The 19,222-nt window shown below is 47.7% G+C and overlaps 1 protein-coding gene across 2 annotated transcripts in view; it reads left to right on the forward strand.

Moving 5' to 3' along the window:
- The window catches only part of TNS3 (tensin 3), a 148,923-nt gene that overhangs the window by 39,215 nt on the left and 90,486 nt on the right, over window positions 1-19,222 (forward strand). For both annotated transcript variants that reach the window (XM_049789605.1, XM_049789606.1), the window contains exons 3-5: window positions 13,900-13,952; window positions 15,159-15,330; window positions 17,681-17,731. In XM_049789605.1, the coding sequence (XP_049645562.1) occupies window positions 15,181-15,330; window positions 17,681-17,731 (201 nt within the window). In that variant the 5' untranslated portion in view covers window positions 13,900-13,952; window positions 15,159-15,180. The remainder of the gene's footprint in view (window positions 1-13,899; window positions 13,953-15,158; window positions 15,331-17,680; window positions 17,732-19,222) is intronic.

The following is a 19,222-nucleotide window of genomic DNA, read 5'->3' on the forward strand; positions in this document are numbered from 1 at the left end:
TCCTTCCTTCCTTCCTTCCTTCCTTCCTTCCTTCCTTCCTTCCTTCATTTCTATAGTGGGTGGGCATGCACAGTGGTGCTCAGGGACCATATAGGCTGCTGGAACTGGGACAGGCAAGTGCCTTAACTCCTGTGCCATCTCTGTTCCTGGTCATGTTTCTTGATGCTCTTCTCACCCTATCAGTTTGATTTTAGGGCTGACAGTGAATGGGTGCACACACCTTGCCGAGCTGCACCAGTGACAGCCTCACCCACAGACTTGTTCCAGGGAATGCAACTGGGTCACTGAGTTGTCCCACTTCACTCCAGTTCCCTGATGAGGCAGGGTAGCACACCTTTCTCCCCAGATGTGACTCGACTCCTTCCTGGGTGTCAGGCTTCCCAGGGCCTGACTGAACATCCCCTTCTGCTGCTCCAAGCATGTTCTGCAGGCATGAGCCTTGCACATTGGACTGTGCTCACTCTGGGCTTCTCCACGTGGCTCACTGCCCTGCAAGCTGCTCCTTCTGCTCACCTGTCCTCTCCTGTTTATATTAAGACGCTGTACGTCTTAAGTTTAGTGCTAAGGAGTTAACTGAACTCCTGAGGGTCTGGACTCTTTGTGTTTTCTGCTCCTCAAGGACAGATTCTTGTCTGATTTAGTTGGTGTTGTCTTGGCATCTGGGGTAGTATAGCAGAAGCCTCATGGAGCAATCCCAGGAGTCTGGAAACAAATGCTGATGTGGATCTAGAAGCAAACGCTGACACAGGAAATAATCCACACATGGTTAAGGAGATAAAACGGATTCAGGAACTTCCACATACAAGCCTTCACCCCCAACAAGCAGATAGATCGGTCTTGAAAAACCAAAACAGCAAGCGGTTTCTTCCTGAGACCTGGAGTCTTTATTGGGAAGCTAAAGACCACACCCTGGGGGTAAAGAACAGGTCGGGTAAGGGACCAATCCAAAAGATGCTTCAATCTAAAAGTGTTTCCATTCAAAGAGTGACAAGCACCACCAAAAAGAATTACCCTGAATAGAGTGAAGAATAGTAATTCCAACAGGGTAGCTGATCCTCTTCTGAGAAACACTCATTTGGTATTGTGCTCATGGGATTGGTTAAGACATGAGCAAACATAGTTGAGTTTAAGACTGGAGGACAAGGGACTGTGCTCAACAGCCCTGTCTTGCCCTCTGCCCTCCCCTACCCTTAAGGAGTAGTCCCAGGAAGAGGACCTGCTTTTTCTTCCCTATGGTGTGCCATGGCCTCTTCCCTTCTCAGGGAAAAACTGGGCAGAGAAAGGCCTTCCTCTGTTGGCTCAAGGTGTGCCCCCAATCTCTTGGACCTGATCTGCCCTTTACTTACTATCCCAGAAGCTGAGTGCTGCTAGGGGAAGCTTGCAACATGGGTAGCCTTAATTCTAGCCTGCCTGGTTTTGATTTGACGCCACTTGTCTGATGCTGGACAGAATAGATGCTCACAGGACACTGGTGAATCTGTGTGATAATTGAAACATGGCTGTGCAGGGCACTGGGTTGGCAGGGACCTTGTCTTCTTTGTGACCCTTAATTTTCCAAGCCAAGCTCATTCAGTTTATGCTAAAGCCCAGGCTCTGCCCTTCCCATCTCTGTAGGGAAGGGCAGATATTGTGTTAGTCTGTGAACCCTCTTCTTCACTGTACTTGGCCAGCTGACCCATGCACTTCACCGACACCCCACAGAGGGTGAGGGTTACATGAGACACCTGTAAGGTCTCCCATCAGCACACACTCTGCAGCAGGGTGATGCTTGTCCTTCTACAAACTCAGGACCCTGTTCTGTCTTTCAGCGCAGAGCCTGTACAGCTGAGTGACTGTGTACCTGCCTGGGAAGGTTACCGAGGGCAAACCTGTCTGCCCACCATCTTTCTGTGGCCCCTGCAGAAAGAAATGTGTTTCTTATGGAATAAGTGAGAAAAGGAAAAGAACGAGCATGTGTAAGGCCCAGCTTCAAAATCAGCTCCATGGTACTCCCTCTTCTTCTGGGAACATCATTGACTAATGTCTTCTTTTTTTTTCCTATTTTGGTCACATCTCATGATTCTAAGGCGTTACTCCTGGCTATGCACTTTTGGGGTGCTTGGGGGGCCGACCCTATTTGATGCTAGAGATTGATCCCAGGTTGGTTGTATACAGAGCAAGCACTCCCCATTGTCCTATCAGTCTGGCCCTGTCTTTAATAAAATATTAATTTACATAATAATCAAACCTACTCCTACCAGCAGTGAGTCCCAGTCTTTACAGGGACTTCTGGCCTGCCCTTCCCTTCCTTCCTTGGCTGAGTGTCCAATTCTAGAGACTGTCACACTTGCTGCTCTCTCAGGGGTCTGGCCTTCCCATGTGTCTATAATTTTTGCTTCCTCTGGCTTTTGTTCTTAGAAACACAGAGTAGGTATTTTTTGGGGTTCACTGCCACCACAGCTTGATACTTCTCTCTGCTCTTGCTGAGGGCTTTGACCTGGTGTTTGGATTTTGAGTCAGGTTAGCCTTGTGGTTAATTGTCTTTCATTCATTGATGAGGCATCTCCAATTATATTTTTATCGTTTTCATTGACTTCTGATTGGCTTCCACAAATTCCCATTGGAATGGAAGAAGGAAGGAAACTGGGGCTGAGGGTGGCAGGAGAGGGTTGGGAGCAGGCAGAACGGCTGGTGGGGCAGAGCCCTCGAGCCTGCCCACCCTGGGCTCTTGTCCCTGGGCCATCTGGGGGCAGGAGATGCTCTGCTGAGTCTGTGAGCGGGCAGGCTCCTGCTCTGTGCAGTCTTGACTGGCCCTGGTTTCCTGCGCTGCAGGGCCTTGGCAGGGCCTTGGCAGGGCCACCCTCAGCCCCAGGCAAGCGCTGTCCTGTGAGACAGGCCTGTGTGCCGCACCTGGGCTGCTCACGCTGCCTGCTGGCTCCCAGTGCCACTGCCCCAAGATTCTCCCCTGCTCATAGCTCCTGCTGCCACGTTCGCCGCCGGTGGCCTGGAGGGGTGCACTGGGCTGAATCCGGGACGGACCACGTGACAGGCGGGAGCTGCTTCGGGAGAAACAGCCCTGGCTGGAGACCCTTCTTTTCCCTCACAGTAAGTTCCCTGAATGACCTCCCCGGGCTTCTGCGCACTTGGCTGAGGCTGCCCGTCCTCCCGCCTCTGCTCTGGCTCTGCAGGAAGGAGCAGCGAGGTTCCTTGAGCTCCGGCCCTGACCTGTCTTTTCTGTGACTGCTGAGTTTCAGAACTGCTGGGACCAGGGGCTTCATGACAATTCAGGCTCCCTGCTGCCTTTCTGGAGACTTTTTTTCCATGCCATTCTGCTTGTGTGCAAACCTTTAGCACTGTTCTCATTCCATGTGGTTCAGGCAGCCCTCTGGGTTATATATATATATAAATATATATATATATATATATATATATATATATATATATATATATATATATATATATATATATATGTCTGTTAGGTGACACAAAAGCACAAATTCTGAGCAAAGAAAGCCTTTGCTTCTTTTTCATAGTTGAATGTTGGGGCAGTGTGATTTTTTTTTTTTTTACTTGATTTCAGCATGTATATTTGTTCTGGCAGTTTATGTTAATTAAGTGCTCACCTTGAAGAACATTTAGTAAATTCAAGGTAGACTGTTCTGACAATGATTTTGTTTCTGGCACTCTCATTCTAAGAGGAAAGGGTCTTGCTAAGCAGTCTGATTTTCCTCTCTGAATATTGTTTCATCTGTTCTGCCCAGTTCCTGATTTAGTGTGTGCGTGCTGGAAAAACGAAACACATTTCAAGGCCTGGGCTCTGCCTGGCACCCAATATTGACAGCATAGCTGATAATTTCTCATACTTCTCACCACCAGGCACTGTTCTCAGACTTACCATGTGCTTCACGTTATGTTTTCCTACCCAGTCCCAACACCTGCACTTTCCAGTTGGGGAAACTGAGTCCCAAAGAGCTTGAGTCAGTTTCCCAAGGTCAGGCAGTTAGGAAACGGGTTAAGTTGGCTTCTGGCTCAGTGTTAGGTTCCACTCTGGAGCACTGAGCTCTTGTATTGTGTTGTGTGGCAAAAAAAAAAAAGAATGAAAGGATGAACAAATGCACTCCTTTAGGCTGTCACTTGAATGTGGCTGTTTATTATCTTATAATTAAAAATATTGTTGTTGTTGTTATTGGTTTAAAAAAAGTTTTAAGGGCCAGAGTGATAGTGCAGTAGGTAGGATGTTTTCCCTGCATGCAGCCACCCTGGATTTGATTCTGTGCATCGCATATGGTCTTCTGAATCCTGCCAGGAGTAATCCTTGAGCATTACAAACCCAAAATAAATAAAGGTTTTGTTTGTTTTGGGGTCACAGGGGTTACTCCTGGCAATGTACTCATGAATTTATTCTTGATGGTGCTGGAGATACATATAGAGTGTCAGGAACCAAAGTGGGGTGGCCATGTGCAAGGCAAACACCCTACCTGCTGTACTATTGCTCTAGCCTCCTAAACAAAAAAAATTTTTAAGTTTGTTTTCTGGACTTTTTCTAGGGAAACAAAATCACACCTGCAGAGGTGTTTTTTGCTGATCTCATTGAGTCCTCCAAGTCAAAAGCCTGGCAGTTGTGAGCTCTACCTTCATCTGACCCCCGGCACCACTTCTTTTCCTTTTTTATCTTTCTTGATGACTCTGACCCCAATTATGCGAATACTCCTTTTGTTTCTCTTTGAAGAATTAATCATGTTGTGCAATGATGATGGGGGTGCAAGTCTGGTGAGCACAGCTGGAATAAAGTCTGTTGTCCTCCCTGTACTTCAGCCTTTTTTGAGGTTCCTGGTGTGGTACCCCAAGGAGTGGTGGAGAGTAGGGGCCAGCATTAGTGTACTCAGGGGTCCCAATGCCACCTTCTGCTGGGCACAAGTCAAGGTGAGCCAGTCTCAGGAGGACTGTGTCCAGCTCCCAGGCAGTGGCCAGTGACTGCCTGAAGTAGAAGAGGGAAGCACAGGACATGCTTCTGTTCTAGGTTCCCTGTGAGTGTTTGGCCGGGGTGGGGGGGGGAATGACGGTATCCATGAAATTCTTTGCATTATGGGGCAGCAAGAGAAAGCATTAGGGTGATGCGTGTAGTACTTGCCTGAGTAGGCACAGCATGAGGGAATAAATAGAGGCTGCTTTCTAGCAGAGCTGCCCCCAACTAGGGTGATATTCTCCCAACTTTGCTCCCAACTTCATTGCTCCCACATTCTCCCACCCTGCCAAGATCTCTAGAGTGATTTCTTTTCACCCTGCTGCTCTTTTCTAGGGTCATACAGTTCTTTCTAAAAACAGGCTAAGATGTAAATGTGAGTAAATGTTGCAGAAATGGAGCTACCAGCTCATCTTACTGGATGAGCCACAAAAATTGAGTTCAAGGTCGCCCAACTGGATGGGTCTGTGCATGGGCCTCACCTGGGGCATTAACCTTGACTTCCGTTGGCTTTCCCTGCTGCTGAGTGATAGGAGGGTGTGTGTAGGGTGTGTGTGGTGTTTGTGTGGTAGTGGCGTGCATGTGTGGGGTGTGTGTGAATATGTGTGGGGTGTGATATGTGTGGTGTGTGTATGGTAAGTGTGTGTTTAGTCCCCCAGGCTTATGTGAAACTTATGTGAGGCTTGAGAGCCTTGTTTTCATTGTGAAGTTGGTAATCAAGTGGCCTCAATGTGTAGTACAGAAAGAGGTTCAGGTCTGGATTTAAGACCATGTAGGAAGTTTGCAGAAGACATGGTTGAGGCAGCTGGGCCTGCTTCTGGCACTGCCCTACTTGTTTATACTGTCTCTGGGCACGGCCTGAGTTCTGCAGCTTAGGAGTAGGGCCAAACCACTACTGCAGCAGATGGCAGAAAAGGGGTGACGGACGGCATCCATTGCAAGAGGCTAAGGGCAGCCACTGGGAGAGTGATTAGGCTGGCAGGAGTTCTCTGCTCTCCTGCTGACCAGATCAGTCTCTAGCCATCCAGCTGCTACCTGTCATGGTGCAGAATTAGGATCTAAAAGGTGTGACAGACGGGGCTGAGTGGGTCTCAAAGAAGCCCAAGAGTTGCAGCTCCTTTAAGGACCAAGTCTCAGCAGTGGCTTCCAGTGTGATTCCCAGGACATCTGAGCCTCTTGTCACAGGAGATCGCAGTAGGACTGTTCAGGAGCAGGCGGCCACTGTCCGAGAGGACCATGTGGTCAGCCCAGCTTCCCTAGTCCCTGGGTCATTCTAGAGCAGATTTGGGGCCCAGCTGCCTTGTGTTCTTGAACTTTCTATTTTAACTGTGCTTGGCTCTCAGAGTTCATGATGTCTTTCCTGCCCTGCCCTGGAGTATAGGCCCGGGCAGTGGGCTCTCCTGGGGTAGGGACATGCTGCCCAGTGTGCCAGGGAGGCAGCCACTGGCACCAGGACCCTGCCAAGGGAAGAGTCCTTGGTCCTAGCTGGCCCATCGTCTGCAAGATGCAGACCTGTGATGATTTCTTCCATAGGCCATGGAAGACCTTCAAGAGGCACATTTTGGTGCCACTGCACCGAAGTTTGTGGATTTCCTGACACAACCTCAGTAGTTGGGAGGTGGAACTTGTGTGAGTTTACTAATTTATTTAGTCTCAGCCAAATGCCAAGTCTGTGGAATTGTATGTAAACAAGTCACCAGTGTTCATTGCAGCATGATTCACAGTAGTCAAACTCTGGAAACAAACCAAATTCCAAGAACAGACAATTGGATGAAGAAGCTCTGGTGCAGCTACACAAGAATACTACTTGGTTTATAAGAAAAGACAAAATCTTTCAATTTGCTGCTACGTGGAAGGACCTGAAGAATCTGATGCAGAATAAGTTAGTCAGAGGGAGATGGACAGGTAGAATGAGCTTTCATATGCAGGGTATGAAGAAACATGGTATTGAATAACCTGCAACCAGGCCACAATGTGAGAATTGGCCAGTATTATAAAGATTCACGGGGTGAAAGGGCCACATTTGAACAGTGGTGGAGAGAAACAGAGACACTGCTGGAGGGTATGGTGTTGCAATGATTTGTGTAAAAAAAAACCTACCAGTAACAGTTTTGAAAACCACGGTGCCTAAAATATAATTTATAAAGGAAAAATAAAGAATCATCAATTTAGACCGACAGAGAGGCCTTATACCTAGATCCCACTAATCTTGAATTTAGGGAGAGGTAGATCAAAAAGTGTGTCTCCATTATCTGCTGAGAGGTGTTTGGACCTTGGAGATGTTTTGTTGCAGAGGGATAACACCCAGCTTGATTGCTCCCCACTTGTGTCTTATGTGACATGCACGGGTCCCTATGTTGGCTCCAGCCCAAATGGGTCTGGCAGCCTTGTTTGCACAGAGCTGGATGCCCCTGCCCTGGATATGCTGCAAATGTTTTTTGACCTTGAGCTTAGATCAGCAAGTACCTTGCTTCTTCTTGTTTTGTCTCTTGTTTTGGTATGGGGGCTTTGTGCTGAGGGACCACTCCTACTGTTATGTAGGAGACTATGTGTGGTGCTGGGGATTGAACCAAGGTTAGTGCCTTACCTGCTGTAATATCTTTCTCTCTGGCAAGATCTCTTAATAAGATAAACTTGTGCTGTCAACATGCAGAATCTCCTGATGGTCAGTCACTTTGTTTTCTGAAAGGTCTGAAGGTTTGGGCCCGGAGAGATAGCACAGTGGCGTTTGCCTTGCAAGCAGCCAATCCAGGACCAAAGGTTGTTGGTTCGAATCCCGGTGTCCCATATGGTCCCCCATGCCTGCCAGGCGCTATTTCTGAGCAGACGGCCAGGAGTAACCTCTGAGCACAGCCAGGTGTGACCCAAAAACAAAAACAAAAAAAAAAAAAAGAAAAAAGAAAGAAAGAAAGGTCTGAGGGTCTGTATTACCATAATGGCTAAATTGTGTGTGATGGGGTAGCTATTGCTGCAGGATTCTATTGTTTCTGCCAAGTGTATGAAAGCAGCTCCATTATCAAGAGTAACATGTGTGAGTATTTTGAAGCTGAGTTTGTATGAGTATGAGTATGTATGAGTATTATGAAGTATTTTGAAGCTTTTGTCACTCTTTTTTCATACGATTTTACCCAAAATTTATGGTAACTTATTTAGAGGGAGAAAAGAGGACATACCCCCTTCCCCAACCTTGGCAATTGACTCGATGCTCTAGGATCCTTATTTGGTAGGAGAAAGGTCTAAGTGAAGTGAATGATTTTGGAAAATAAATATGGGTGGTCTGAGTGATGAGTTCAGCCATGGAGTGAGGCTCAGTGAATACAGTGTGCTGGGTTTATTCAGACTCCAAATTTTCATAGAGAGCTCCAACCATACTTCAGCCAATGATGTGTTACCTTCCTAAGAGATTCTAAAGACGGACTATAGGAAGGTCTTTTGACCATAGAGGCCCAGAGGACCATTGAAGAGTGTCTGGTGGGCAAACATTTGTCAGTAATATAGAATTGTGTCATTAAAGGGTGGGGTTTCTACCTACCTCATGAGTGCATGGAAGACTACCCAAAAACCAATTGGTCTTTTTCTGATCTATTTATGAATTGGCACAATTATCACTTTGTACATGAACAGGAAGAATGGATTTCAGAGCTGTGTAGAGAGTCCCTCTGGCAATCCACGGTTCACTGGTGGGTGGCCTCAGGAACCAAGAAGGCATTACATCTGATAGCTGGGCAGTGGGCTGCAACCACACTGGAACCTGGGACCGCCTGTTAGCAGTACCACTAAGACCCTGCGGAAGAGCAGTGTCTGGGTTTCATCTGGGTAGACTTGACCTAGAGTTGCCTTTCTCCTTTCTCCCTTTTATTCTGGCACCTCCTGAGAGTGCAGGTGTGATAAGCCTGTGCCAAAGAGGATACAGGTGAGGGAAGTTAATCTGGGCAGACTTGGGCGCCAGTGCTGCTGCTCCACCCACAGAGGCATTGAGCTGTTTTGGGATGGTCATTGAAGAGAAGCATGTTCTGGGGTTCACTGGGGATCTCCTGGCCAGGTGGATGGGCAAGCCCCTTCCTAGGCCCCCACATGGCAGGTGCTCACAGTAGATCTATCCTGGACTCCTCACATGAGGGTAGGATGCAAGGTTTTTATTGCCAAACTTGGAGTAAGTTGGCTCCTGAAATGTGCTGTCATGCATCAGGGCTTTTACCTACAGACTCATTCCTGTTCTCTCTCTCTCCCTCCCCTTCTGTCCCTCCCCCTCTGTCCCTCCCCCTCTGTCCCTCCCCCTCTCTCCCTCCCTCTCTCTCCCTCCGTCCCCCCCTCTCTCCCTCTCTCTCCTTTTTGTCTCCCCACCCCAGTGGGGCTTAGGGCTTACTCCTGGTGAATCATTCCTGGTACTGTTTAGGGAACTATATGAGATGTCGGGAATCAAACCCAGAGTTGGCTATATGCACCTTCCCGCTCTGGCCCCTGCTCTGTGTGTTGAAGTGAAGGTGAACAGAAATATCAGTTCCCTAGAAGCAGGGGCTTGTAAATTGCCTCTTGTCATTCCTAGGAGACAACCTCCTTGGAGAGGAGGTTAGTCCATACTCTTACTCCTGTCAGCACTGTAGCATCCACGGGTTCCAGTTATGGCCCCAAGGGACTCATAAATGCCACATTGACTTAGGGCTGACCTGTTTCTTTATGAATTCTGACATTACTGACTTGGCCCGACCCAGCACACCCCACGCTGGGAGTAGAAAGTGTCCATGATTTCAGCATCAGGAACTGTTAACATGCTTTAATGTGACACTCAGTCTTTCTGAGTGATCTTTCTCAAACTGGGTTTAGCATAGACATGTTCACTGGTGTCTTGCAGAACAAGTGGGAAGGCCTTCTTGCTGACTGACACCTCAACAAGCTTCTTACAGTGGTGTGATGAGAATGGGGTTACCTTCACAAAACCCTGGGGGAGAGTGAGCATGGCTGTAGGGACCCAGGCCCTTTTGCCTGAGGAATAAGGGGAGGAGACCAAGGTGCATGCATGTTTTCTTCCAGCCTTGGGGTAGTGGGGACCTCTCTTCATCCCTCCCCTCACTCTCCAGGGCTTACTCTAGTTACAAAGGCCCTACAGATGAACTGTTTCCTAACAAGTAAACAGTTCCACCTCAGGGCATCTGCACATGCCCTGCCCCAAATGCCCTATTGGCCTGTAAGCCCCTTCACTTTAACTTCAGGACTGCGAGTCCTTGCCACAAGTAGAACAGGCATTTGTGCTGGTTAGTCTGTGGAGTGTGGGAAATGGAGCTGAAAGGTTTGATGGACCAAAGAATCACCCCCTCGTGGTAAACACTCCCTTAGTTCATGTCTGCTTGTTTTGAAGTCAGGACATGTTTGTATGGTCTGGAGCTGCTGAGGGTATGGTGGAGTGGCTGCAGGAGAATAAAAATGAGAAAGGGGTGGGCAACTCAGGCCTGGCTTTCTGGGTATATTTTGTAAATGCATTATGTATTTGCTTGATCATCTGTCTGTCGAACTGCATCCACCCATTCTGGACAGACAGAGCCAGGGCCTTTCTGGGGTGAGGGGGTGAGGGACTCTAGGGATTCTGTGAGGTTTCAGGACATGTGCTGCCCTGGCCGACCCTCTTCACTGGTCTCCTGGGTGTGGCATTTCCAGGGTCCAGAGACTGCCTAGCACTCTGCCTTTTAAGGCAGCTGAGCTTCTTGTCTATGTGCTATGATGGGAGAGTTATAAAAACTAAAATATGTCCTGTGGCTCCAGTGGGCCATCAGGATGTGGAATGAGAGGGAGCATGGCTGGTCAGTCAGGCCTTTTGGAGATGACTCTGCTCTGCCCTTACATCAAAAGTAGTATGTCAGGCGTGACTGGGAAACCCCTCTTGAGATCACATCTCGTCCTTCTGGTTCTGGCTGCTGTCATATTAGTGCTGGTGTGAGCAGGAGTGGTCGAACTTGTTGTTCCTTCACATCCTGCAAAAGATGGCTGACTTCTGGCTTCTCCTGCTGGGCTTTGCCACTTCATGTATGCACATCTTGGTAGGCCCATGCTTGCATTTTCTTCCTGGATAGGGGAGGATTTGGAAAGCCTTAAATTATGGAATAAAGTTCCTTTGCGCTAGTGAGTAGCTGAAGAGAGCTCTTGGGTTCATTGAACTGCAGTGGCATAGTGTGCTTCTTTGTAGGTCATGTGTGTCCCATCTTGTGAATATATTGCATACGTGATGGAGTGGGAAGCAGGAGGAGCTAATGGAGCTCACGGTTGATTCTGTGCCAGAGACCTTGCTTCTCAAACACTGGGTGGGCCGTGCCGTCAGGGTGGTTGGTCATGGTGGTTGGTTGAGTCAAGGAGGAAGCCAGTTATCAGAGGAAGGATGGCCAGGACCCTAAGCCTTCCGGGGTTGGGTGGGAGCCCCTGAAGAGCCTGGTGGTCCTCAAAGGGTCAGGTGTAGGCTAGTTTCCAGATACCCAGTGTTCCCCCTCACTGGCTCCTTCAGAGTAAACTCTTGAGGTAGGTTCTTTTCTCCAGTCTGCCCTCATCTTTTGAATAATTTACTTTTGGCGAGCCTCCAAACTTGTTTTTTGCAACTTCTTATCCTCTGCAGACCTGTGACTATTCCTATTGGGACTTTTCCTCATTACTCCAGGTCTTTAATGGGACTCTCAGGTTGTGGCTGCTCGTTTGATTACATGGACAGTAGTGCAGTGTGCAGGGCTGTCTACATGGACCAGGGGCTCCCAGACAAACTGCTTTGACCTACGGATCCCTTTCGATAGGATGTTTGCCTTGTACACAGTAGACCCAGGTTTGATTCTTGGCATCCCATATGGTGCCCTGAGTTTGACAGGAGTGAATTCTGAGCACAGAGCCTGAAGCAACACCTGAGAACTGCTGGGTGTGACCTTCAAACAAACAAACAAACAAACAAACCCCCCTAATAAAGGAAAAAAAGGAGAAGAATTACTCCCAACCTCTCTGGAAATCTACCTTCCTTCCCCGCCCCCTGATTTTTGGGCCTCACCCAGTGATGCTTAGGATTCTGTACTCAGGTCATTTTCAGTGGTACTTTGTGGCCATATGCTGTGGTATAGGTGTTCTAATTCTGGCTGATTGAGCACACGGCAAGCATGTTCCTTGCTGTGAAATCTTTCAGCAGGAACGTAAGCACTTTGTCCCAGTGTCTCTAGGGAGGACCCTGGAATACAGACATATGAACAGACGGATGGATTTTCTGAGTAATTTTTCCAGGTTCTGTTTGTGGCACTGCCAAGCTCTATGCCTCACACATTTTCAATTTTTCTAGGAAATGCCAGACCATCCTTTAGAATTTTACATTGGTTCATGTCTCAGAAATTCTTCCTAAGAAGGTGCTCAGTGCTCAGTGCACTTTGACTGAGTCACAGCTTTGGGAGAGTCATACCTGGACTGGTTGGTGCAGAGCAGACATCACCTTGCCAGTCAGACTCGCTGGATCAGCCTTGGGGATCAGTGGAGTGACAGGTGTTATACCCAGGTCACCTCATATCCATATCTCACAAGTTATTTAAAGAAGAAAACAACAGAAAACCTTTGTATGTTCTGATCTTTGCTCTTCCAAGAGCTGCATCCAGGCCTGTTGTTCATTGTCTGGTCTGAACTACTGAAGATTTGAAACAGGACTTTGAGAAGGTCAGCAGAATTGTGAGGCCCCCTTCATAGCACAGACTTTTCGGGGTATCTGTCTGCCACAGTGACAGTGGCCATGGGGATCTTGGATCTTGAGCCTTCAGAGGTTATGGTCAATGTCCCTCTGATGGGCAACACCTGTCCAGTGTGGGTCCACACAAGGGACATGATTCTGCAGTCCTGAGACACCTCCTCCCTCCTTTGACAGGCACTGGGGACCATGTATGCCTAGGGGGCATGTCTATGGCCCAGATGGGTTTCTGAGTAGGTTTGTTTATAGAAGACTCATTCGCTGGGCCTTGCCATGTAGGGCCGGATGAGACCTGAATCTGTCTGGGTTGAATTGTGTTGATGTGATTTCAGGATATGTTTTGTTGCTCCCCAAACAGCCTCAGTCTGTCTGTCCCCTCAGGGACACTAGGTGCAGTCCAGGCTGCTTGGTCATGTCTGAGAAGTTGTGCAGAAAGGAGATCCCATGTCCTGTTTATATGTAATTTGGTTCACCCACCAGTGTGGAGTTGGACTGGTCCAAAGAGTATAGGGCCCATAGACTGAAGCAGGCAGAGGGACTTCCATAAAGAAGGGCAGCCAGGTGGCCAGAAGGGCATGGAGCCCTTATGAGGTAGGTCAGGGTGGCCTCCTCTGCTCTGTCCTCTTTTCAGAACCTGCCCCATTCTTCAAGACTTTATATCATCCTCTGACATGGAAAAGTGGTTGCTCCAAAGTGCTGATGACCTCCTGAGAGTGTATAACTGCAGAGGCCTAGTCTTATGTGTGTGTAACCTTACACTTACACTCAGACACATCCTCGTTTACCTGTGTGTGAGCAGAGGGTTGTGTGCCCTGTTATTACAGTCTTCTGTTAGACAAGGTCTTAAAAAGAATGAGTAGATATGAAGGAGAACCCTTGAACCATGACTTGGTTCTTCATATGAAGACCATAGTGCAATATGAATAGCCACACAATAGCCACAGTGACAGTGCTCGACCAGACATATCCTATGTCCAAGACAGACATCACACATACTGAGGGAGCGACGCCCTTATAGACTTCCCACCACTCCTCTTCAGAGCCGTTGGTTAATGGCATCAGGTCACTTGTGAGCTGAGGCCCTTGACTGGATATCCTCATCTGCTCTGGCCCCTGGCAGGTGATGAAGGTGGGCAGTAGCCAGAGTATTTGAGTTCCATTTATGATTAAACCAGCAGCAGCTGCTTTTGTTCCCTCTCAATGGGCTCTGTTGTGTGTGACTGGCAGGAGATGGGGACACCTGAGTGACCTTGTTTGCTGTTCGCAGGTTCCTGGACTTCCCTTGCCACCTGTGTCTCTCTGCTGTGACAAACCATCCAGGTGAGTCTGTCTTTCTGGTTTGGGGCTTAACCGTAAAGTGAAATTGTGTTATGTGGATGTCCTGTGCTCTTTTTATCTCAGAAATTAATTGGGACGAAGCTTATCAGTAGAGTACTTGGCTTTTGCTTGTATGAGGCCTTAAGTTCAGGCCCTAAAATGAAATAAAGAAAACTGAAAGCAATATGTACCAAGCTTCCTGGTCCCTTTTCTTTCAGCCCTTATGAGCCCATATCATAAAAAGAAAGATGGTTGCCTTTCAACACCTTGGTTGCCATAGGTTGATTGCGAAGGGGACGAAGTTCTAGCTTGTTCTAGCTTATTGTCACATGAGGAATGTAAATTTGGAGAGCTTTGATTACCACTGACAGCATATCATTGATTTATGTTTATACATGTGCAGAGATGTGATCTGGTTCTTTAAAGTTACCATCGACTGGGCTTGCTTCCGTGTCTGGTGCCTGCAGAGAGAAAACCGAAATGCAGGGGCCCATTTCTTGAGAGCCCAACCATCCCTCTGGGCTTGCAGGGCCTGGAACTGTCTGGGTGTGGACTTTTCTGTTTGCCCTGCTACCCCTGCAGCCCCTGCAGCCCCAGGATCCTCCTTGTGAAGGTGGGAATTGTGTGCAGGGCCCAACCATTGCACCAGGCAGCCTTCCTGCCCTTACCTACTGCTCTCCTGATCTGTCCCCCTCCTGCAGTTCCTGCACGCAGCCTCCTGGCATAACACTCAGCATTTCTCACAGGGTGCCGGTGACCTTAGGAAAGAAACTTCCTTCCCCTGCTCAGCTTGGCTCAACTCAGCCTTCTCCTTTCTCGTGGCTATCTCAACACCTGCCCACCAGTCCCAGGTGGACATGGTAATTTGTTTCCTGTCCATCCTCTCACCAGTCTCCTGTCTCGGCACATTTTCTTGTCCCATATTGCTTCTCGAAGCTGCTGATGGACTCTTGAGAGACGGGACAGGCGTTTCCCAGCTGGTTTCTGTAGGGCTGACCCAGGAGCCCACACATGGCTGAGCTTCCTTCTGTTTCCTGTTGCTAGCACGTGGCTGAGCAGCTGTGTCTTAAAGGAAAAGGACACTTCAGTTTTCTAGAGAAAGGATGTCTGAGACAGGAACCCAGTTAGTCCATGGCACTGGTCCCCTTTCCTGAGACCAGAGGTGGTGGCCCCTTCTTCCATTGGGGCTCACAGAGCCCCTCTCCTCAGGTTGCCGGCTCCGAGCACCACCATGGAAAACAGCCATGAGCTGGACCTCACCTACATCACTGAGCGCATCATTGCTGTGTCCTTTCCTGCGGGCTGCTCTGAGGACTCCTATCTGCACAGCTTGCAGGAGGTGACGCGTATGCTGAGGTCTAAGCATGGGGACAACTACCTGGTGAGCATCTGCGGTGGAGGGACAGGGACTGCCTGAGGTGGGGAGGGATGTTGGACATGAGGACAAGGAACACTGGGTGTGAAGAGAGGCAGGCATTGGCCATGAGGACATGAGACACTGGGTGGGGACATCTCTGCCCTTCTTCAGGAGGCGCCGTGTCTGGGCGGCTCTAGTGCAGCTCGTATCTGCTGCATACCTGGTTCAGTGGTCTGGACCTTGGTCTGTCACACACCCTCAGGGATGACAGGAAATGTTGCTGTTTGGGATATAGCTGTCCTGCTGTTACCACTTGGGGTCTCCCCTCTGAGTACCACTTTCCTAGCACCAGTATGTGGCTTCAGCAACCCTCTCTCACAGTGTCACTATGACTTGTAGGCATAATTCTGTCTCCCCTAGAACATCAGAATCATCTGAATCTCCCAGGAGCCTGTACAGGGGAGGGCTCCATTTTCTTTTCTTTGATTTTAATATTTTTTAAATTTAATTGAAGAACCTTGATTTGCAAAGTTATTGATAAGTTAAGTATTAGGCATGTCATGTTTCAGCACCAATCTCATATCTAGAGTCAACTCCCTCTATAGTGCTCTCATACTCATTCTCCCTGCCTGTCCCCTTAAAAGTGACATTAAAGTAGGATCATTGCAGCTTAGATCCATGTTTCAGTGTTGCTGAGTCTATGCTTTGGAGCTGTTCCAGTGGCCTACTGCTCCAACAGAACAGAAGCCCCAACCCCTGTTCCATTACTTCCCTTTCTCATCTTCTTCCCTATCAATTGTTTTCCTTCTCTTCTTTTCCTGCCTGAGCTCTGCTGTCAGGGGTGATCTAGGCACCCCTTTTACCACATTATATTTTCTCACCAAGCCCATGAGGAAGAGAACCTCATTTTTCATACATGCAGACTTGCATGAGTTTGAGCAGCAGTGTGGACAGCACCTTCACTCTGCCCTGCCCTGGCTGTGCAGCTGGTACAGAGCTAAATACTTTTCTCTGATGACCCCCCATGGGGCTGAATTACAGCCCTCACACCTCTCAACCTCCCTGTAAGCCTTTATCTCTGTCACAGCAGCTAATCTTTACCCTGCACAACAAGGCTGTTACTGTGCTCTTATCAGCCATCTCTGATGACCAACCAGTCTGTAGGGCTGTAGGGCTCAGCCCACGTGAGCCCTGTCTTACTTCAGCCACTTCTGGCCCTGATTGGCCTCCCCTTGGGGTGGAGGTGTGACCATCCATCCTTTTTATTTTTATTTTTATTTATTTGTTTTTTTAAATATTATTTAAGTAACATGATCATATTTGGGTTACAGTCATAACCAGAATACCCCCCCCCCCCCTTCACCAGTGTAACATTACTCCTTCCCCCTTCCCATCCCTGCCTGCTGAAGCTTCCGACTCCCCGAGAGGCTTTTGCTTCCTAATTGCTGGAAGTTGAAAGTTCAGCAGACCCCTCCCAGCCCCTTGCAGGAACAAGGAAGCCTGGGGTCTCTTTTAAATTGCACCTCACTGGAAACCAATTGCTGGGACCCTGAGCAGGTGTCCAGGAATAACCCTGGGGACAGGGAGGAAGGAGAGAGAAGGCTGTGGGTTCCAGTCCTGTCTGGGAATTCCTGTGGCCTGGGCGGATGTCTACTCTGAGGTCCTTTGCTCTACACTGCCTTTCAGGGTGGTTAGATCCCCCACACTCCACAAATCCTTTTTTTTTCTAGAAAACAAATCCTTTTTATGAACCTCAGGGCCCAGCCTGGTAGGCACTAGGCTAGGGCAGGGCAGGACCACAATGGGACTACAATGTGAGGAGCAGGACCAGCCCTGCTTGAAAGGAAGGACGTATGTACTGCACCATTCTTGATCCCTGTGACGTGGATATGAAATGCACTGAGCACATGAGCTGTTACCAAGGTGTCTGGGGGTCTGGGGATCTTGTTCTTGTGGCCCCACAGGATGTGCCAGGTCCTTGTGGCTGGGTCTGCATGAGCCCTGGCTAGGCACAGACCCCACCCTGTGTGGTGTGACTGAGGACCTTCTGTCTACTCTGCTCAGTGCCTGGGCTCTGAAGTCCGGGGCTGGATTTTGGAGCCCCCTCATTCTCTCTCTCATTTACTCTCTCGTTTACTCTCATGTACTTTTCTCTCAGTTACTGAGGTTGTGCTTAAGATCTGCCCACAGCACTGCTTTGTCCTGGGTCCAGCACATGTACCCCGCATGGTGGAATACTGGGCACTCAGCCATTATGCCCCATTCCCCCCTGCAGAAACCTATGCTCTGGGCAAGGCCCATATATGTCTATAAATGCAGATTTCCTTTATATGTATTTACAGATTACAGTCTTCTGCATGTCAATCTTTTGCAGGTATTAAACCTTTCAGAAAAGAGGTATGACCTGACAAAGCTTAACCCGAAGGTATGGTTCCTGCATTTTTGTTCCATGTTTTATAAACTGTCCATAGTCACTGCTTTTTCTGCAGAAGCTTCAAATTTTATGAACTATGACTTGGTAATGGTTTTGGATGGTTCCTCACATGGGTTCTTGTTTAAATTAAACATTGGTTTTTAGTTTGAAATAATTTTAAATTCACAAGAATTTGAAAAATTAGTACAGATACTCCTCGCTTAACGACCTACCTGTTTAGCGAATGCTCGCACTTATGACCATCTCTTCACAGTTATTTTATTTTAAATATCCTTTTTTCATCTTGTACACTCTACAGTGCGGTTTTTGGTGCTTTAATGTCCCTACTTTAATAACTTCATGTTCTGTAATACATTGCAGTACTGTGTGTAAATTATACAACCTATGCAAATTAAAACAAGTGGAAGTTTTCAGTTTGATCTTTCTTGTTATTTTACTTATTCAAAATACTGTATTGTCAAGTACTATGCATATACTGTACTACTGTATACAGTACATGCAGTTACTCACTTAACGACCAATTTGCTTAATGACCAAGTCAGTGAAACAGAACTTGGTCGTTAAGTGAGGAGTATCTGTATAGAGGGATTTCTTCATGCCCCTGCCCCCCACCATGGTCACATCTTGCATGTTTAGTAATCAAAGAGCAATATGTGGAAGTCAACATTGTGACCACCATAGTTTACATTCAGCCACTGGATTTACATATAGCTCTGTGTGTGTGTGTGTGTGTGTGTGTGTGAGAGAGAGAGAGAGAGAGAGAGAGAGAGAGAGAGAGAGAGAGAGAGAGAGAGAGAGAGGAGAGAAAGAGAGAGAGGAGAGGGAGGAAAAAGTTCGTGGGCACATCTTGCATGTTTAGTAATCAAAGAGCAATATGTGGAAGTCAACATTGTGACCACCATAGTTTACATTCAGCCACTGGATTTACATATAGCTCTGTGTGTGTGTGTGAGAGAGAGAGAGAGAGAGAGAGAGAGAGAGAGAGAGAGAGAGAGAGAGAGAGAGAGAGAGAGAGAGAGGAGAGAAAGAGAGAGAGGAGAGGGAGGAAAAAGTTCGTGGGCACCACCACAGGCTTTTCTGCATAAGGATCTCTCTCCTGTAATGATACCCCAACATCTTTTATTCATTATTTATAAAAACAAAGCTTTAGGAAAAATTTAAAGCAGGACAAGTTATTATGCATATCTGTTGACATATAGATGATCCTTGTACTTCAAGTGTGTGAACTATATGGATCCATGTCTATGGGAGCTTATAAGCAGATGACATAAACTTAAGATATTGATAAACAGAGGACAGAACTGCAAATGTATATGCATTATGATTTTCTTAATGACATTTCTGTAGCTTACTTTATTGTATAAGTACAATAATCTCATACTGCCTATTATACAAAAATGCTTGTCAATCAGCTCTTAATGATCCCCAAATTGGTTAAGAGTCACATGTTTAAAAATATCTTCAACATATATTCTATATGTT

This window comes from Suncus etruscus, chromosome 15 (assembly GCF_024139225.1).
Source record: "Suncus etruscus isolate mSunEtr1 chromosome 15, mSunEtr1.pri.cur, whole genome shotgun sequence".
NCBI lineage: Eukaryota > Metazoa > Chordata > Mammalia > Eulipotyphla > Soricidae > Suncus > Suncus etruscus.